General features: G+C 40.2%; 1 protein-coding gene across 1 annotated transcript in view; it reads right to left on the reverse strand.

Moving 5' to 3' along the window:
* Window positions 1-17,611, reverse strand: part of PCCA (propionyl-CoA carboxylase subunit alpha) — a 337,899-nt gene that overhangs the window by 167,898 nt on the left and 152,390 nt on the right. The window contains exons 14-16 of the mRNA XM_068163688.1: window positions 17,110-17,184; window positions 11,871-11,939; window positions 10,997-11,072 (exon numbers count right to left, since the gene is read on the reverse strand). Of these exons, the coding sequence (XP_068019789.1) occupies window positions 10,997-11,072; window positions 11,871-11,939; window positions 17,110-17,184 (220 nt within the window). The remainder of the gene's footprint in view (window positions 1-10,996; window positions 11,073-11,870; window positions 11,940-17,109; window positions 17,185-17,611) is intronic.

The raw sequence follows: 17,611 nt of genomic DNA on the forward strand, positions 1-17,611 counted from the left end.
TGTTGATTAGCTTTTTTACAGTATTAAGCTTCTGTCATCTTGACATCTGCAAACACAAATCTGCATTTATCCACGTAAACTTAATTGGAGTCCTACATGTCTCTCTGTAGATAAGCAGTTGAATATACTTCACTTGCTGGTAATTTCCAATTGCACTAAGTGGAATAGAAAGAACTTTATCTCCATACTTAGTGACTGCACAGACATATGGAATACAGTATTAGAGGCTTCTCTTTAAAAAAAAAAAAAAAAAAAGAAATAAAATAGCAAGGCTAAATTATCGCCAAAGCATCCCAGTTGATTTCTCTAAACAAAAATAAAGTATTAATAAAGCTCTGCACTGAGCATTATGAAACACTGAGTATGTTATTCTCCACTGAAAACAAGAACATTATCATACATTTGCACCGTCTATGAAAACATCACTTTCAAGACATGAACTCCTCAAAATTCATGATTGCTACCCAGCAAGCCTCTACGTCTGCAATTCTAAAAGTTGTCATAATGCTCCCTAAAATCATCAACACTCAATTGTTTGTCTTTCAAAGTGTATGCTTTGCTCCAATTCACTTCAGAGAAGGCTATCTGCATACAAAGTGCCATCCCAAAAGTGAAAAGGCAGGCTTTTTTAGATTTGCAATTTCAATACTCAAACACCCACACAAGATTAAGTACACCCCTGACCCTCAGAGCTGAACATATGTTCAATTAAAGCATTAATTCTTCTAGATAGTAAAGTATTTAGCTCACAGAACTCATAGACAGGAATGAATGAGGACAAAGCAACATCACACTGCAAAAATCATTATTTGAAACTAAAGCTAAATTTTGTACTTCTGAGTATTTTCATTATACTAAGCAGTCCATTATTAATGGTGTTAACAAACAGATATCAATGCCCGAATCACTGCAATAACTAAAAGCAGAAGTTAGGCAGGTTTTGTCAAAAACAAGTGAAATAAAATGGATGACCATCCTGCCATCACTCTCTCTCCTCAGCCTCCGCTCCACTCTGAAGAAGGGGAATGGAACAGCAGGACAACATTGTATCTACAGGCATAGGTAGAGGCAACAGCACCTGTCCTTCAACACCTCCTCCATCCAGCACACTGCATTTCTTGTAGTTTTTCAATGCCATGGTTTAATTTGATAAAAACAAAACAACACCAAAATGTAAAAAACCAACCCACTCCTCTGAAAAACCAACAAAATAATCTTATTTTCTTTCTTTTCTAGTGCATCAATAACATTTCTGCCTTCTTTTACTTGGTCAGCCTGCACTTCAACTGCCCTTCCCTCTTTCTCCCCCGTAGTGCAGTGGTCTAAAATCCTTATGTACCACTGACAAGCTGCCATTCCCATTCTATCTCCTGCAAATGGCACTTAAAAAGCAGAGAAACAGGAGAAGAATCTTCCCTCTCTGCAAGCAGCATCTGTGCACCAAGCTCCTGCAACAATTCCTTCTTATGGTTTTGATCCAAGTTCGTTGCTTTTCCTTCTCCAGTTCTGGTTTACACATCAACATTTGGGAACCAGCTAGTCCTTATTGCAAAGGGTCAGAGAACACAGGGATTCTTGTAGAACTCCCAGCCCATTCCCTCTGCTACACAAAGGGAAGCATCCACAGTTCAGTTGCAGCACCTGTAGCAGCACTTTAAGTTCAACCAAGAAAGCAAGGTCTGTTAAATTATGTTTTTTTAAGAACGAGCAAACACTGTATGCTACTTCAGACCAAGGCAGCCAGAAAACTGCTTTACACAGATTGTTTCATTCACAACAAGTGCACTGGCACACATGCACGGGACCAGAATACAAGAGAGTATAAAACTCTGCTACTGAGAAGTATCTTTCAAGTTAATCTGTCAAAGACAAAAATCATTCAGTAATTGATGACATTCAGATTTAACTGAAGTTCATTGTGAAAACCTTCATACCTGAAAAATCATTTGAAATATATGATAAAATACTAAAAGTAAATTGTTGTTAGGTTGGGCTTTTTTGCTGGGTGCTTCTTCTTGGAAAGTCCCTTTCTTCACACTAAACATGGCACACTTTTCCTTCACAGTTAGTGTGTTTACAGCTGCAAAAACTCAGACAACTGTTTCCACTATCACTGCTCTAGCAGGTCTCCACACCAGAGAATCCACTTGTATATTCCCATTCCCATCAAACATTCACCACAGCTTTTTACCACTTGGTTTCCATGCTTACTCATTACCACATGCTGCAAGTTTCCCCCTCCCAGTTGTGGCTCCCTTCATTTCCCCTTAAATTCTACTCCTTCTTGCTCGACCTGCTGCTTACTCTTCCCTCAGCTGCTCTTTTTTCCCACTCTTCTTTCACTCAAATGTGCTACAACATTCCACTCTCCGGAAAGCAAGCAGGATCTCAAAAAAGAATGGTTGACTTTACAACAAAGACTGTTAATTTCATGTTACTGCTTTATATTAGAATCAGCAGGGAAGATGAAAAGCACACAGAGGTCAAAGGCAGGACTACAGGAATCACTGCGCTCAAGGATATGAGCTATCTGCCCAGTCAGACCTCTGATGAACTAACAATTAGCTCTATTTGTTGCATAAATAAGTCCATTTCTTTTATCTAACCAGATAAGAACATTTTTCATACACAAGCTTTCCAAAACTTCATTTTGTGTTTTATGTATACCTTTAAAAAAATAAATCAGCACATTATTCAGCATCATGAATTACATGGTGCACATGTGCTACAACCTCAGAGAAACTGAGAAGTGGGAAATCATGCATCATGTTTACACATACAGCAGACACACTGAAAGGCATTCTTCCAATACTCTCATCTCTGTTGTTCCAATTAAAGAAGAAGAAACAAAACCTTAAGTTTCTAAGGAAAAGTGGCAAAACCCAAGAAAAAGATGGAGTACTAACAGCAGTGCAAACTCAGGAGGCAACTCATGCCTCATCCCAATGAATAGAATAGAACAGAACAGACCAGGTTGAAAGAGACCTTCAAGATCATCGCGTCCAACCTATAATCCAACCCACCTAATCAACTAAACCATGCAACCAAGCACCCTATCAAGTCTCCTCCTGAACACCTCCATTGATGATGACTCCACCACCTCCCCAGGCAATCACTCTCTCTGTCTAGAACCTCTTCCTAACTTCCAGCCTAAACCTCCCCTGGCACAGCTTGAGACTGTGTCCTCTTGTTCTGGTGCTGGTTGCCTGGGAGAAGAGACCAACCTCTGCCTGTCTACAACCTCCCTTAAGGTAGTTGTAGAGAGCAATAAGCAATGAGCAACAATGTCTTCGTGCTTAACCAAAGTCTTGAACTTTCCAGTATTCACAAATCCTCCAGCAACCACTGGATAAAGTCTCATAGTATCATAGTATCAGTCAGGGTTGGAAAGGACCACAAGGATCATCTAGTTCCAAACCCCCTGCCATGGGCAGGGACACCCCACACTAGATCAGCCTGGCCTCGTCCAGCCTGCTCTTAAACACCTCCAGGGACAGGGCCCCAACCACCTCCCTGGACGACCCATTCCAGGGCTTCACCACTCTCATGGGGAAGAACCTCCTCCTCACATCTAGCCTGAATCTCCCCACCTCCAGCTTCATTCCATTCCCCCTAGTCCTATCACTACCTGAGATCCTGAAAAGTCCTTCCCCAGCCTTCCTGTAGGCCCCCTTCAGATACATGAAGGCCACAATTAGGTCACCTCAGAGCCTTCTCTTCTCCAGACTGAACAGCCCCAACTCCTTCAGTCTGTCCTCATAGGAGAGGTGCTCCAGCCCTCTGATCATCCTCATGGCCCTTCTCGGGACACGTTCCAGCACCTCCACATCCCTCTTGTAATAGGGGCTCCAGAACTGGATGCAGTACTCCAGGTGGGGTCTCACCAGAGCTGAGTAGAGGGGGAGAATCACCTCCCTTGACCTGCTGGCCACATTTCTCTTGATGCAGCCCAGGATCTGATTTGCTTTCCAGGCTGCAAGTGCACATTGAGAGCTCATGTTGAGCTTTTTGTCCACCAGCACCCCCAAGTCTCTCTCCTCAGGGCTGCTTTCCAGCCAGTCACTGCCCAGCCTGGATTTGTGCCTGGGATTGCCTCGACCCAGATGCAGGACCCTGCACTTGGTCTTGTTGAACTTCATGAGGCTGGCTTGTGCCCACCTCTCCAGCCTGTCAAGGTCCCTCTGGATGGCCTCCCTTCCCTCCAGTGTGTCTGCTGCACCACACAGCTTGGTGTCATCAGCAAACTTGCTGAGGGTGCACTCAATGCCACTGTCCATGGCACCCACAAAGATGTTGAACAAGAGTGGTCCCAGGACTGATCCCTGAGGGACTCCACTTGTCCCTGGCCTCCACTGGGACATGGAGCCATTGACAGCCACTCTTTGGGTGTGGCCATCAAGCCAGTTCCTTATCCATCTAGTGGTCCACCCATCAAACCCATGTGTCACCAGTTTGGAGACCAGGATGTGGTGCGGGACAGTGTCGAAGGCTTTGCTCAGGTCCAGGTAAATGACATCAGTTGCTATCCCCTCATCTTTTAATGTTGTCACCTGCTCATAGAAGGCCACCAGGTTGGTCAGGCAGGATTTGCCCTTGGTGAAGCCATGCTGACTGTTCCAAATCACCTCTTCACTATACTTCTGAGCCAGTAGTGCCTCCAGGAGGATCTGCTCCATGATCTTTCTGGGCACAGAGGTGAGACTGACTGGCCTGTAGTTCCCTGGTTCCTCCTTCTTACCCTTTTTGAAAATGGGGGTAATGTTTCCCCTTTTCCAGTCTGTGGGGACTTCCCCAGACTGCCATGACTTTTGAAATATAATAGAGAGGGGTTTAGCAACCTCATCTGCCAGTTCTCTCAGTACCCGTGGGTGTATCCCGTCGGGTCCCATGGACTTGAACACTTTCAGGTTCTTCAGGTGATCACGAACCTGATCTGCACTTACAATGGGCAGTTCTTCCTCCCCGTCCCTGGCATTGTCTTCTATAACATCAGGAGTATGGCTAGAAGCCCTTGCAGTGAAGACTGAGGTAAAGAAGTTATTAAGTACCTCAGCCTTTTCCTCATCACTTGTGACCATGTCACCATTTTCCTTTCTGAGGGGGCCCACACCTTCCCTAGTCTTCTTCTTCCCATTAATATACCTGTAGAAGTTCTTAGTGTTCCCTTTAATCTCCCTGGGTAGATTCAATTCGAACTCTGCTTTGGCTTTCCTAACCAGGACCCATGCTGAAAAAGTGTATCTCCTTCAGACATATCTGGGTTAGACTCTGAACATTAATCACTTCTGGACTACACTGGAAGACCCACTGATAAAAAGGAAGCTAATTAGACCCTTCCTCATCCAGAAGTCTTAACTGAGATTTTTAACTCAAATCAATTCTCAGTGGAGGATTTGATTCCTATCAGAAAAATTTAGACTATAACGGACCTCAAGAGATTATTTAATCCAATCCACCACTCAAAGAAGTGCTATCCTGGACTTTCACCTGCTCCCATTAACAGCAATATAGATATTACACAACAAATAAAATGCAGATTACATTCCTGTGACCACACTGAATCTGTCTTGAGTTAGTCACAGTGTCCATCTACCAATGAACAGCCTCCAGAATTTCTTAGGTCAGTGTGTGTACAAGTTGTCACCAGTGCAAAGTGTAATAAAATATTATGGCAATAGGTATTTTCACAACATAGTATGGCTGCAAATACCACAATTCCATTTATTTTGCATTTGCAAATTAAGATACTGCTGTTACTGGCACTACATCACAGTATCACAGTATAACTAAGGTTGGAAAGGACCTCGAGGATCATCGAGTCCAACCTATCAACATAGACCCCATGACTAGACCATGGCACCAAGTGCCACGTCCAATCTCCTCTTGAACACCTCCAGGGATGGTGACTCCACCACCTCCCTGGGCAGCCCATTCCAATGACGAACAACTCGCTCAGTGAAGAACTTTCTCTTCACCTCGAGTCTAAACCTCCCCTGGCACAGCTTGAGACTGTGTCCCCTTGTTCTGGTGCTGGTTGCCTGGGAGAAGAGGCCAACCCCTTCCTGGCTACAACCACCCTTCAGGTAGTTGTAGAGAGCAATGAGGTCACCCCTGAGTCTCCTCTTCTCCAGGCTAAACAATCCCAGCTCCCTCAGCCTCTCCTCATAGGGCTTGTGCTCAAGGCCTCTCCCCAGCCTTGTTGCCCTTCCCCGGACATGTTCAAGTGTCTCAAAGTCCTTCTTAAACTGAGGGGCCCAGAACTGGACACAGTACTCAAGGTGCGGCCTAACCAGAGCAGAGTACAGGGGCACTATGACCTCCCTGCTCCTGCTGGCCACACTATTCCTAATACAGGCCAGGATGCCATTGGCCCTCTTGGCCACCTGGGCACACTGCTGGCTCATATTCAGGCGGCTGTCAATCAGCACACCCAGGTCCCTCTCTGTTTGGGAGCTCTCCAGCCACTCTGACCGTAGCCAAAGTGCAGCACTCAGCACTTGGACTTGTTGAATGCCATCCCATTGGACTCTGCCCATCTGTCCAGTCGGTGGAGGTCCCTCTGCAGAGCCTTTCTACCCTCTAACTGACTAACATCTGCTCCTAACTTGGTGTCATCTGCAAACTTGCTGATGACTGACTCGATCCCCTCATCCAGATCATCAATGAAGATGTTAAAGAGGATGGGGCCCAGCACTGATCCCTGGGGGACGCCAAGGGTGACTGGCCGCCAGCTGGATGTGACACCATTCACCACCACTCTCTGGGCTCGGCCCTCCAGCCAGTTCCTAACCCAGCACAGAGTGTTGTGGTCCAAGCCACGAGCTGACAGCTTAGCCAGCAGTTTGCTGTGGGGGACGGTGTCAAAGGCCTTGCTGAAGTCCAGGTAGACCACATCCACAGGCCTCCCCACGTCCACCAGACAGGTCACCTGATCATAGAAGGAGATCAGGTTGGAGAGGCAGGACCTCTCCATGATGCAGTCTTGGCTGCTTAAAAAATTATTTTCTCAAATTGTGTGTACATTTGCTTTATTTGCAAATATTAGTTTAGGGGGGTTTTGAAAATGCAATTAATTTAATTTCCTTTGTGATGTTTTCTGTCAGACTTAACTGGGAAGGCCAGCTGAATCATGGATTCAAGGCCAGGTACTTGTTCTCTGTAAGAGAAAGAGCTAAAATGGTATGTGGTAACTCACAGCTGTCCTAAAGCCACAGCAGTAGAAACTGAATGTCTTCTCATAGAACCACTAGAAAAGAAACAACAGACCAAGTCCATGCAGTTCATGCTGCCAGCATGCCTCAACACAGCCTGCATGAGTCACCTCCTGAAGGGTCACTGTGCTACTTCAATCCCTGGATTCTCTACCAGGGCTGCCATGAATGCCATTATATGATGGCATTTGTTCTAAAAGGACAATTGTCTTCTAGGAACTGGATAAAGACCACTGATTTCATGCAGGTCAGCAAGCAACCATCACAATATTAGTGACAAAGTCCTTACCAACTTTTGCCTGCTTTGAACTGGTGACACAGAAGTGATGGGAAGGACTTCATCTTCCATTAGCAGTCCCTAAGCTACCCATTAGATGGTCCTTGACCTGTTATCCAGTCACCCTATCCCATTCCCACTTTATGTGAGCGAACAAGCATTTTTGTTTACAGAAATTTTGCGATTCTTGGGACTTTGAGTATAAATTCTCACTATCAGTACAATTCATGCTGACTTCAGTTGATATTACTTAGCTGGAATGATTTGTAAATCAGATGAGACTTGCTATTTACAGGGGGAAAACACTGTCAGTAAACCACAAAACAAATATAAAAGCTGTTTCTATGGAAATTGGTGGGGGGGCTATGGTCAGAAACGGATATGGAGCACACTATTGAGCAAGACTATGGTGATCTTCAGATAGATATGTATTGCCTCACTATTCAAATACAAAACTATGTCACTTCAAAACTAAGTGAAAAAACCACGTTATGTATCATTTACTTCTACTAACATCTCAATTGTAGAGAAGACTTCATATATGAGGTACTCTCACGTAAGGTCAAGGTGGTCTAATACTGTTTTACATAGCACCCAACATTTTAAAGCAAAAATATACACAACTGTTTTAAAATAAAAATGCATGAAATTGTTTTCACTTTCCTGATGTTTTATTATTTTTTGTCCATTTATATAACAATATGTTACTACCACTTCATCACCTGTTTACTTGGAATTATCAGAGACAGCCTCTTTGAACAAGGAGTAATTTTGCATGTGTTAATGCAGTTCAGAACACTACAGATAGGACAGTTTCTACAAACTGACCTATCAAGCATCATTCACAGTACGCAAGAGATACTTCAATATCCATGGATGCTCCATTTTAAATTAACCCTGAGATGACTGCCAGCTATGTAAAACTACACAAAAATCCTGCTGGTTTCCAAATGGAAACCGATGGCCACTGCAACTGCACTCTGGAAATTCATCTACTTTTTGATACCTATCATAAATTAGAATTTGTTCTTCATCATACTGTTACAGTTTTAGGCTGTGCCTTTGAGAAAGGGACAGTTACTGGAATACTCTGGCTGAATGTTTTGGTGCAAAATGAAAACAAAGATATTCTAAATTAATTTCATTGGTGGATTGGTAGAATGCAACTTTAAATTTTAGCTTTAGTTCAGTTTGAATCTCAGTCAGTTCAGTCTGTCTTTTTTCAGTCTGTCTGTTTCAGTCTCTCTGAGCAACAGCTGTGTTCTGTCTGTCAGGTGCTGACCTTCAGCTAATAGATAAGAAACTAATTCTTGCATACGCTTTGAGCTAACAGAATTTCCTCCTTAATAATTACCTTTTTCTCTCTCTCTAACCCTTTTTGGGAAAAAAGGGAGGTAGGGGGAGGAGGGGGGTAAAGTTGGAGGGGAACCCTTCTTCTTGGAGGAAGGAAAAGTTTTTTTTTCTGTTACGTTCTTTGCTGTATATTTCTGTATATATTGTAAATACTGTACATTGTGTATACAATTATCTGCATGTCATCCTGCTTGTAAATATAGCTCTTATCCATTTCTGCTTCTCCAACTGAGTTAGCCATGGTTTCTTTGGGGGGGGGGGGGGGAGAACTGAACTTTCTCTCACCACCACACATACTAACAACAACAAAAAGCATTTCCCTTCCTAGTTCATTTGTTGCCTCTTTCAATATTTTTAATAGATGAAAAGCTTTTTCACAAGTAGAAATACTACAAAGATATCTAAAATGCATACATACATACTAATAAAAGACTATAAAAACCAAGAATGCAAATTAGTAATTTTAAGATGTAAGGTGTCACATCTTTTGTAGGTGTTTATATTCTATGTGGAACTGTTGTTAGGCACATCATGTTCTATCCCATAATATTGTATACAAGACAATGCTCCACATGTAATTAACATGGTCTCATCAAATATAGTCCTTCTAGCATCATTTGCTATTAATACGACTGAATTTGAATTCACAGTTTGTCCCCAGACACAAAAAACCCACAAATCCAACAAATCCCATGTCATATTCACTGTGAGGGTGACAGAACACTGGAACAGGCTGCCCGGGGGGTGGAGTTTTCCTTTCTGGAGATATTAAAAACCTGCCTGGACACATTCCTGTGTAATCTGGCATAGGTAATCCTGCTCTGGCAGGGGAGTTGGACTAGATTATCTCTTGAGGTCCCTCCCAACCACTACCATTCTGTGATTCTCACATCAGTCTAGATATAGGAGTATATATTTCTCTCATATAAATTGACTCAGCTATTATGCAGCAGGAGTTTATATCAGCACATTGTACTGCAGTGGGCTAGTCGTTCACGTTGCATCACTATGAATCCACTTTAGAGTGAGCAGTTCATGTACAGTGGCTAATCCTACCACCTATCCAGCAACACTGTGGTAAAGAGATTCTCATTTTCCCCTATACAGACGAATCTTTCTAGCCTGACATGACATGTCTAGTATTCAGCAGATAGCATTAAAACCAAAGTTAGTTTTATAGAAAGACTCTTATGATTGCCTACTATATGAGGTCTCTCCTGCTCCTTCTCCCAGACGCTCAGGGATAACAACATAAGCATTCCACGTCTTTCTAACATCTGAAACCATGGAACAATCTGTCCAGTTACCAAAACAAGGAACAAAGACAGTAAATCCTCCAACAGTTGCCTTCCCAACTACCCTAGTTCTTAAGTATACTGACTAGTAATGTAAAAATAACTCCCACAGAGACTCAAACGGTTAAGGGAAAAAATGAACATTACAGTTCCCTTCTCGAATCACCTCCACAGAAAGAAAGGATAAGAAATCCAAGTTTTCCTCTCTTATCCTGAGATGTCAGTCCTATTTTCCATAAGACAAAGAAGATTTCTCCCACACAAACCATGACTTCCCTCTCTAAAATGGTCATGGCTGATACACCCCTGCTGCTTGGAACGGCTGGAAGAACCGCAGCTTCTCCTAGGCAGTCAGACAACAAAAGCTGAAACACATTCTAATCAACAGCCTACACCTGCATTTGTGCAAACCTAAACAATTACTTTGAAAGTAAAAATAAATAAATAAAGCCACCAACAATCAAATACTTCATTGTAATATTATTTGGCCACAACTGATGTATTAAACTATAAAATGCAAGTACTTTCATGTCTTACAGTGTAGCAGCCCTTTCCTCCTGCCCCCTACAGCATAGTAAATGAATTATATGCTGCCATTCTGTGAAAACTCTTTAGGAGTTTAAGGAAATTATTTATAATATTTGTATCATAATATTCAAGCAAAAACAACAGTGAAAAAACCATGAAATCTCTTTAGATTTGATGTATCTTCTAATTTTAATTAACACAAGCTTTTCCTGTTTTAATTTGCACTTAAGAAGCAGGAACTTTACTCAATTTGCTAATTACTACATTTTCAAGCTGTTTCCTTGAAATAGATAACAACCTATCACACTAGGAACTCAAATTTCTGTAGTTACCTCGAATTACATAATTGTCCAAAGCCTCTTCCATTCTTTTCAGTGCTTCAGCTCTATTAGAGCCATGGGTAATCAGCTAAAAATGAAAGAGGAAAAAAAAAGGCATTTAAGATACCTAGAAAGGTGGTGTTCATCGCTAGAACTGGAAGAGCTTTTAAAATAAAAACGGTTTGTCAAACTTCAGCAACAACAAAAACTTTTCTTATGCATTATCTGTACTTCAGAAGCTCTACAAAACATCAAGAGAATACTAAGATCACTTAACCCATTCTTTCACAACATGTAAAGCATCTAAACAATCTCTCTCCTTCTTTAAGCACAGAGAAAATTGGAGCATAAGTCCAATTTCTAGTTGACTCTCCTGACTTTTAATGGCCAAATTACTAAGATTTAACTGTGAATTCTTTTGACAACTGAACTGTGACTATAATATCATATCTTAATTTTACCAGTATGTTAATGATGAATAAGAACTAATACTAAGAGGCACTACCAAACATTTCTTTCACTGCTTCTTTTTGAAAGCCAAAATCATTGACATTTTAGTTCTGGCTAAGTTACATTAAAAACACCACCTTGGCAGCACCTAAGAATGAAAGTAATTATTTCTGTTTAAATCAGAACCATTTTAGAAATAATAAAATTAAACAAAAATAATTAGTGTCAAAACATTAAAAAAAGTTTTTTAGCAGTAACACCAAAGTTCCTCTACTCCACATGGCCTTTCAGTTCTGTCTTATTCCCTTGAAACATGTTATGCCTATCACCTTTAAAATACTAACTTACCAATGCTTTAATATAACTCTTCCTCATTTAAAAGACTGCTGTACAAATTGTTTCATACCTTCAGAATACTGAAAAATAATCAACTCACTTTTGAGATCATAGGATCATAATAAATGCTAATATCACTTCCTTGTTGTATGCCACTGTCAACACGTACCTTCAAAGAACAGAAAGTAAAAACAATTACATATTGGGAGGAAAAAAAAAATGTATTTCAACATGAAGATCAATCTATCCAGCAGGCTTAAAACATAACACCCAAAGAAGTTTATCATATACACATTTTTCCCTTGGAAAACTAAAATAATTATTTGTTTTCAGAGAAGCTGGGAGGGGAAAAGGAGAGCTTTTCCTCCACCAGGAAATATACTTGGAAGTTATTATCTCCTTTAAAAGAAACACAACTGCAGTCTTCAATTGAAAGTCAAAATTCTCTTTTGTTCCCCTAGAATGCACAGTAAACACATTAAATCTGATCTAACAATTGAGGCTGAAACACTCTTGACTTCAATTCTGAATGCATCCAATCCCAATTTAATCCCTGTAATAAAATACAGCTGTAATTATTTTTCTGACTGACACCTGACATGAAGGATGCCCCTTATAATCACATCCTTCTTACATCTATATGTAATCATGGCCCCCATGTTCCATTACAGCCTTTCCACGGGCTCCAGTAGGAATACAGGTAGGGAGCATTCAGCAGGAACTTTGGAGTTCTGCTTATCAGCTCCATAGGAATACTGATCCTGTGGTTTTCATGTCTGTAACACTTTCTTTCTCCTCCTCACCCTCTCAACTATAAAACATGTTTTTCTGTTGCTATTCTCAGGAGGCTTTAATGTTTGCACAGCTTTTTCCACGGCTTTGCTTTGTAAGGACACAGACTCAATTAAAGCTCTGATTCTGCAATATTCATGGAAAAAAATAACACAAGTTCAAGAATTTCTTTTGAAGAGGCTGATTGCTGTTAACCAGCCAACAAGTAAGTTAGTATATTGCTGATTCTTGTTTTCATCTCTCAGTTTGATTTCATCACTGTAGCAATGAGGTTAGCCATATAAAACTTTTCAAATGAGCAATATCTGGGGAATAAATATTTATTAAATTGTTGCTTTTGAGTGCTGGAATCTGAAATATTTGTTTTAAACTAATCAAAATAACTCGAGTGATAAATGCATTCTGAGGATCATAAGGATGGAGGACTCTAATCAAAGCTGCTGAAGCAGCAGGGCTTCGATATACTTCATTGTAAAGGGGATGGGAAAGAGGGTCCTGGAATCTCACTTAAATCTTCACCTATGGGAAGGAACCTTTGTAATAAACAGCAGCTCATCTGTCTGCAGCAAGGCAGAAAAAGGTCAACACAACGGCTGTTAGGCCTTTAATATTTTAATTTAGGCAATTATCAAGGGACCACATGTAGAACCTCTTGTCTCCAGAATCCACATGAGGGCATGATGATGTCTCTATTATACAAATGACATAAAAAGATACCCTAGCAGGTGTAGTGGCTTTCTTCAGTAAGAAACACTGTCTGACCAGTTTTTATGACAGTTTATTATTTTTATGGGGCTTTTAAAATGTACTTATTGATACATTTGTATTTATACTTACATATTTAATTTTATTTTTCTTATATATTTATTTGTATAGCACATTTATGTATATGTAGAGGTAGCAGCACTTCTCTAGCATCTTATTTATTGCATCTTATCCAAATGTGCTTTATCTATGCTTAAATATCCATATCGGGTACATTTAACATTAGCTACTGATGAGAAGGTAGTTTAGACATGTCATGATTACACAAAAAACATCCAGCATACCTCCTAGCTCCTCCTCTTGTAAAACCATCCTTCCTCCCAGGATGCCTGCCTGTGTATAAATCAATATTTATGTCCTCACCTTCAAATCACAAAGAATTAATTTACCTACCCAGTCCCAGAAAAATCCCTTGCCCATGGTATTTTTTGTCATACTTAATAAATAGATATCCAAGATGTGGAAGTATGACATACATACTCCACACACACAGAAATTACACAGTGACTTTTGTCTCCAAAGTAGCACCTATAAAGTGATTACATACAAGTGTTCAGGGGTGCTTTACATATGCACATATGTGCATGTAAGTATTTATACATGTGTATCAAGGATGTCAAGGGAAAAAAACAAACAACCCAACACATAAAAGGTGCATAATTCAAACCCACAATAAGCAGGTTAGTCAGACCTTAATGTAATGCTTCTGAGGCTATCAACTACATGCTCTGTCTGTTCTGTTTCTGTTCATATACAACATAAATACCACTATGTAATTCATACTTTTTCCTAAGTACAATACCATAAAAAATAAAAAAATTACAGTAAAAACTTAATTCTTTCAGAAGTACTTCATAATTTCATTTTAAAAAAACAGAAATTGGGAGTCATCCATAGAAGTTTAACTTCTGTAAAATAAGACGATAAAAAATGACAGCAGCAGAAGAAAATACATTTACCATCTTCAGTTCTCCTCCCTGTGTTGCTCTGGAGTCTGGTAACAGTAGGTGATTTTAAAAATAAATAGTGTGACAGAACTTAGTGAATATTTGATGAAAACAACCCCCTAATTCAACAGATACTCCCTACATCACTTTTATCACCCCAATTTGATAAGTAATATTAATACTTAACAGACCTCCAGTGTTTACTTTTGCAAACATACTTCCTTTCTTTTCCTCAGCATTTAAAATATTAAAGAAAGACTAGGGTTCAAGACCCTACTGTACACTACAACTCATTGGTATTACAGCCCCAACACTTATTGCTGTTGTGCTACCATTAGATGTTACTCCAGTAGGACAACAGTAAACTGAAAGTTTAAAAAAGCTTAAGGGGGAAAAAAAAAAGCACAATGTACATCCTGGTTCTGCAATGAACTATTAGTGCATCTCATTTCACTGATCACACACAGATTTTAGTATTTCTCAATTCTTTGCTACATCAGAGTCCAAAAGTTCTCTCTTTCTGGCGAGAGTCATTAGAAGACAAGACTGATTCTCATAATGGTAAAGAGCAATGCTGGAGCTCTTCAGATAGGTCAGTACATTTGCTCTGTTGTGTAAGAGCTTGAAGGCTCACTATCACAATAGGTGGGGGTTCTGGTTACCCATCTCAAGCTTCATTATCAAAGACAAAAAACATTTGGTATTTATGAGAACCATGTTCTAAGGAAATTACAGGCTACGTGACACAAAACCAGCCAGTATATTCCTATCTATGACTAAGCAAAAACCCTCACACAGCCATTCACACCAGTTCCAGCTACTTGAGCAGCTGACACACAGGCACAGGTAGACAATCGGAGCTGACTTGAGACACAGAAGAAATGAACATGCATTTGGCAATACATTACTCATAAGCTGAGCTCTCTGTGACACACTACAAGTCTGCTGATTTTTTTTTAGCCCAACTTGTTGACAAACCTAAAATGCAGAAAAAAAACCATGGTGGCACAATGGGCCTGTAATGCTAAATTTTTTTAGTCATATTAATTTTGTTCTTAGCAGCATGACATTCTCAGGAGAGAAATTAGTTTCACAGTGGTAGAAAATATGTATTAAGACACCAAATCATGAGTGTCTACATAAAAATAGCTGTTCTATTTTTAATACAACAATAGAAGTAAACAGAAAGAGAACAGCCTAAACACTCCATATGAGCTCCTCAAGCCATTGCTCTGAAGCCTCCAGTGTAATTAAAATTTCTTTCTTCAGTACCACAATGGACCACGTGAAGCAATCAGGCATCTCCCACCCTTCATTTTCAATTCACCTCTCTCTCTAAGCCCAACTCCCAGCCCACCCTGTCTACCTGACAAGTGACAGCCCAATCTGATTAAATGCTTGCAAGGGAGGGGACTCATGGGCCTCCATGACAGGCCAAAAGTGATCACCATGGAGATACATAATTACAGCTGTCAACGTGTCTACTGTCCTGCTGGCATCAATTTGATTGCTCCCAGCAATAATGATAGACAAAGCTTAGTGTGCACTCTCCTGCACCCAATCACTTTATCTATTCCGTGGTCCATTTAGCTGACATGCAACATTCACACAAGCAAATAACAGCAGTAAGCAGAACATTTAAGGCATTTTAATTGTTTTTTCTTTGTATGGATGGCTCACAAGCGCAAATGTTATTACATAAAACTCCTGCTGCAGCATTAATTGAAGAAAGATTTGGTGGGGCAAAGACTGTAGGGGGTACAGTTTGTCCATTATCACTTGTACTTTCAACAGGTCTCACGTTTAGAAAATTGCAAATTGCAAAAACTTGCAAGGGCAAAATGTTTGACATCCTGTTAGCTATTACAGCATGGTGAAAACTTCTAACAGCCACTGGAGTATTCATTATAAATTCTTATTAAATGCACTCTTTGTTTCATTAAAAAAAAAAAGTTTTGATACATCCAATGATACCTTTTTTCCCCCCTCGTCTCCTCTTTAAGATCACATAATGCCTTTTAGATCTTCACAATTTTTTTTTTTGCTTCCAGGCTTTGAACACAGCATGAGGCCTTAAAGACCAGAAAGGGTCAGGTCCCTTCAGAAAGTACACGGGCAAAAACAATTTAAGAAGCGAAATAAATCATATATCCAATAACATCTCCACATTTAAGATTCCTCCTGTAATCTTTCACTATTTTCCCCGCAAGCAGACTGAATAATCGTATTCACAGATGGTACAGCCTCATCATTCCACCAACTGACACAGTGTCATGTATATATACACTTATGACTACCTTGATTTTACAGAAATGCAGTGTCCTCCTTCGTTACACGTAGCAGAAAACAGTTTGTTAAACAGCCATTCCATACACTTAGATAGTATCCTGAAACACGTAACAATCACTATAACAAATTCCCTCTTTAAAGTCTACAAAGCTAAACAGAAAGCACTGGCAGCTTCCCACTGGTGTCCCCAGTTCTCTGTGCTGAAAAAGCTGACTCAACATTTCACTTTCCCTCCTAATAATCACAGTATTTTTACTAAAACTGTGTTTGAAAAAGCTTAAGCTGAATGTTACAGAACATAATAAAACACTGTAACATATAATGGCTTCCTGTTATAGCCAATCTGAACTTTTTTAACCCAGTTTAGAACTGTACATTTGAAAGCAGTTTTACAGGTTCCACAAATAAGCATTGCCATGTCCTGTCCCACCCCCACCAGCAAATAGCTGGAAAAAGGGCCCAGTTTACAAAGCTGCTGAATAGTGATAGTCTCTATCTGTTAAAGAGACACTCAGCACCTATGAAAATCAGAACCAAGTTACTTACACTTGGCACGTGCAATGGTTCCTGATACTGAGAGAGTTTACCAATGGATGGCAGGCCAAAAGATTTGTAGGGGTCCTGAAATAAAAGTCAACATGAAGAAAACATTATGCTTTTACAGATGCAGAGTCGGTAACAGTAAAAAGTCTAACAGAAACCCCTGCTGGAATAACTTTGTTTTCTTTCCCCAGAATTACTTGTGTTGAAATGCATTTCTTCATCCACCTAATGCCACGACTCCAAACAAAAAACTGGAAGTCTCCCACATCACAGTGGAAAGGAAGTGCTGTGCACAAAGCTACAGTGCATCACCAAAATATACAGCATTTTTATTTGATACATTGTACCTTGAAAGGAGGATAAAGAAGTATTCAGAAGAGTGGAGTTGAGAGAAATTATAAAGAAAAATATTTCAGACAAAACAGCAGTCAGAAATCCAATTATCTTAAGAAATCACATTGACATTTATGCCTTTGGAAATCTTCTATATATAAACTTAACAGGA

This window comes from Melanerpes formicivorus, unplaced genomic scaffold, assembly GCF_026170545.1.
Source record: "Melanerpes formicivorus ecotype bairdi unplaced genomic scaffold, bMelFor1.0.p_v2 SCAF_1, whole genome shotgun sequence".
Classification (NCBI taxonomy): domain Eukaryota; kingdom Metazoa; phylum Chordata; class Aves; order Piciformes; family Picidae; genus Melanerpes; species Melanerpes formicivorus.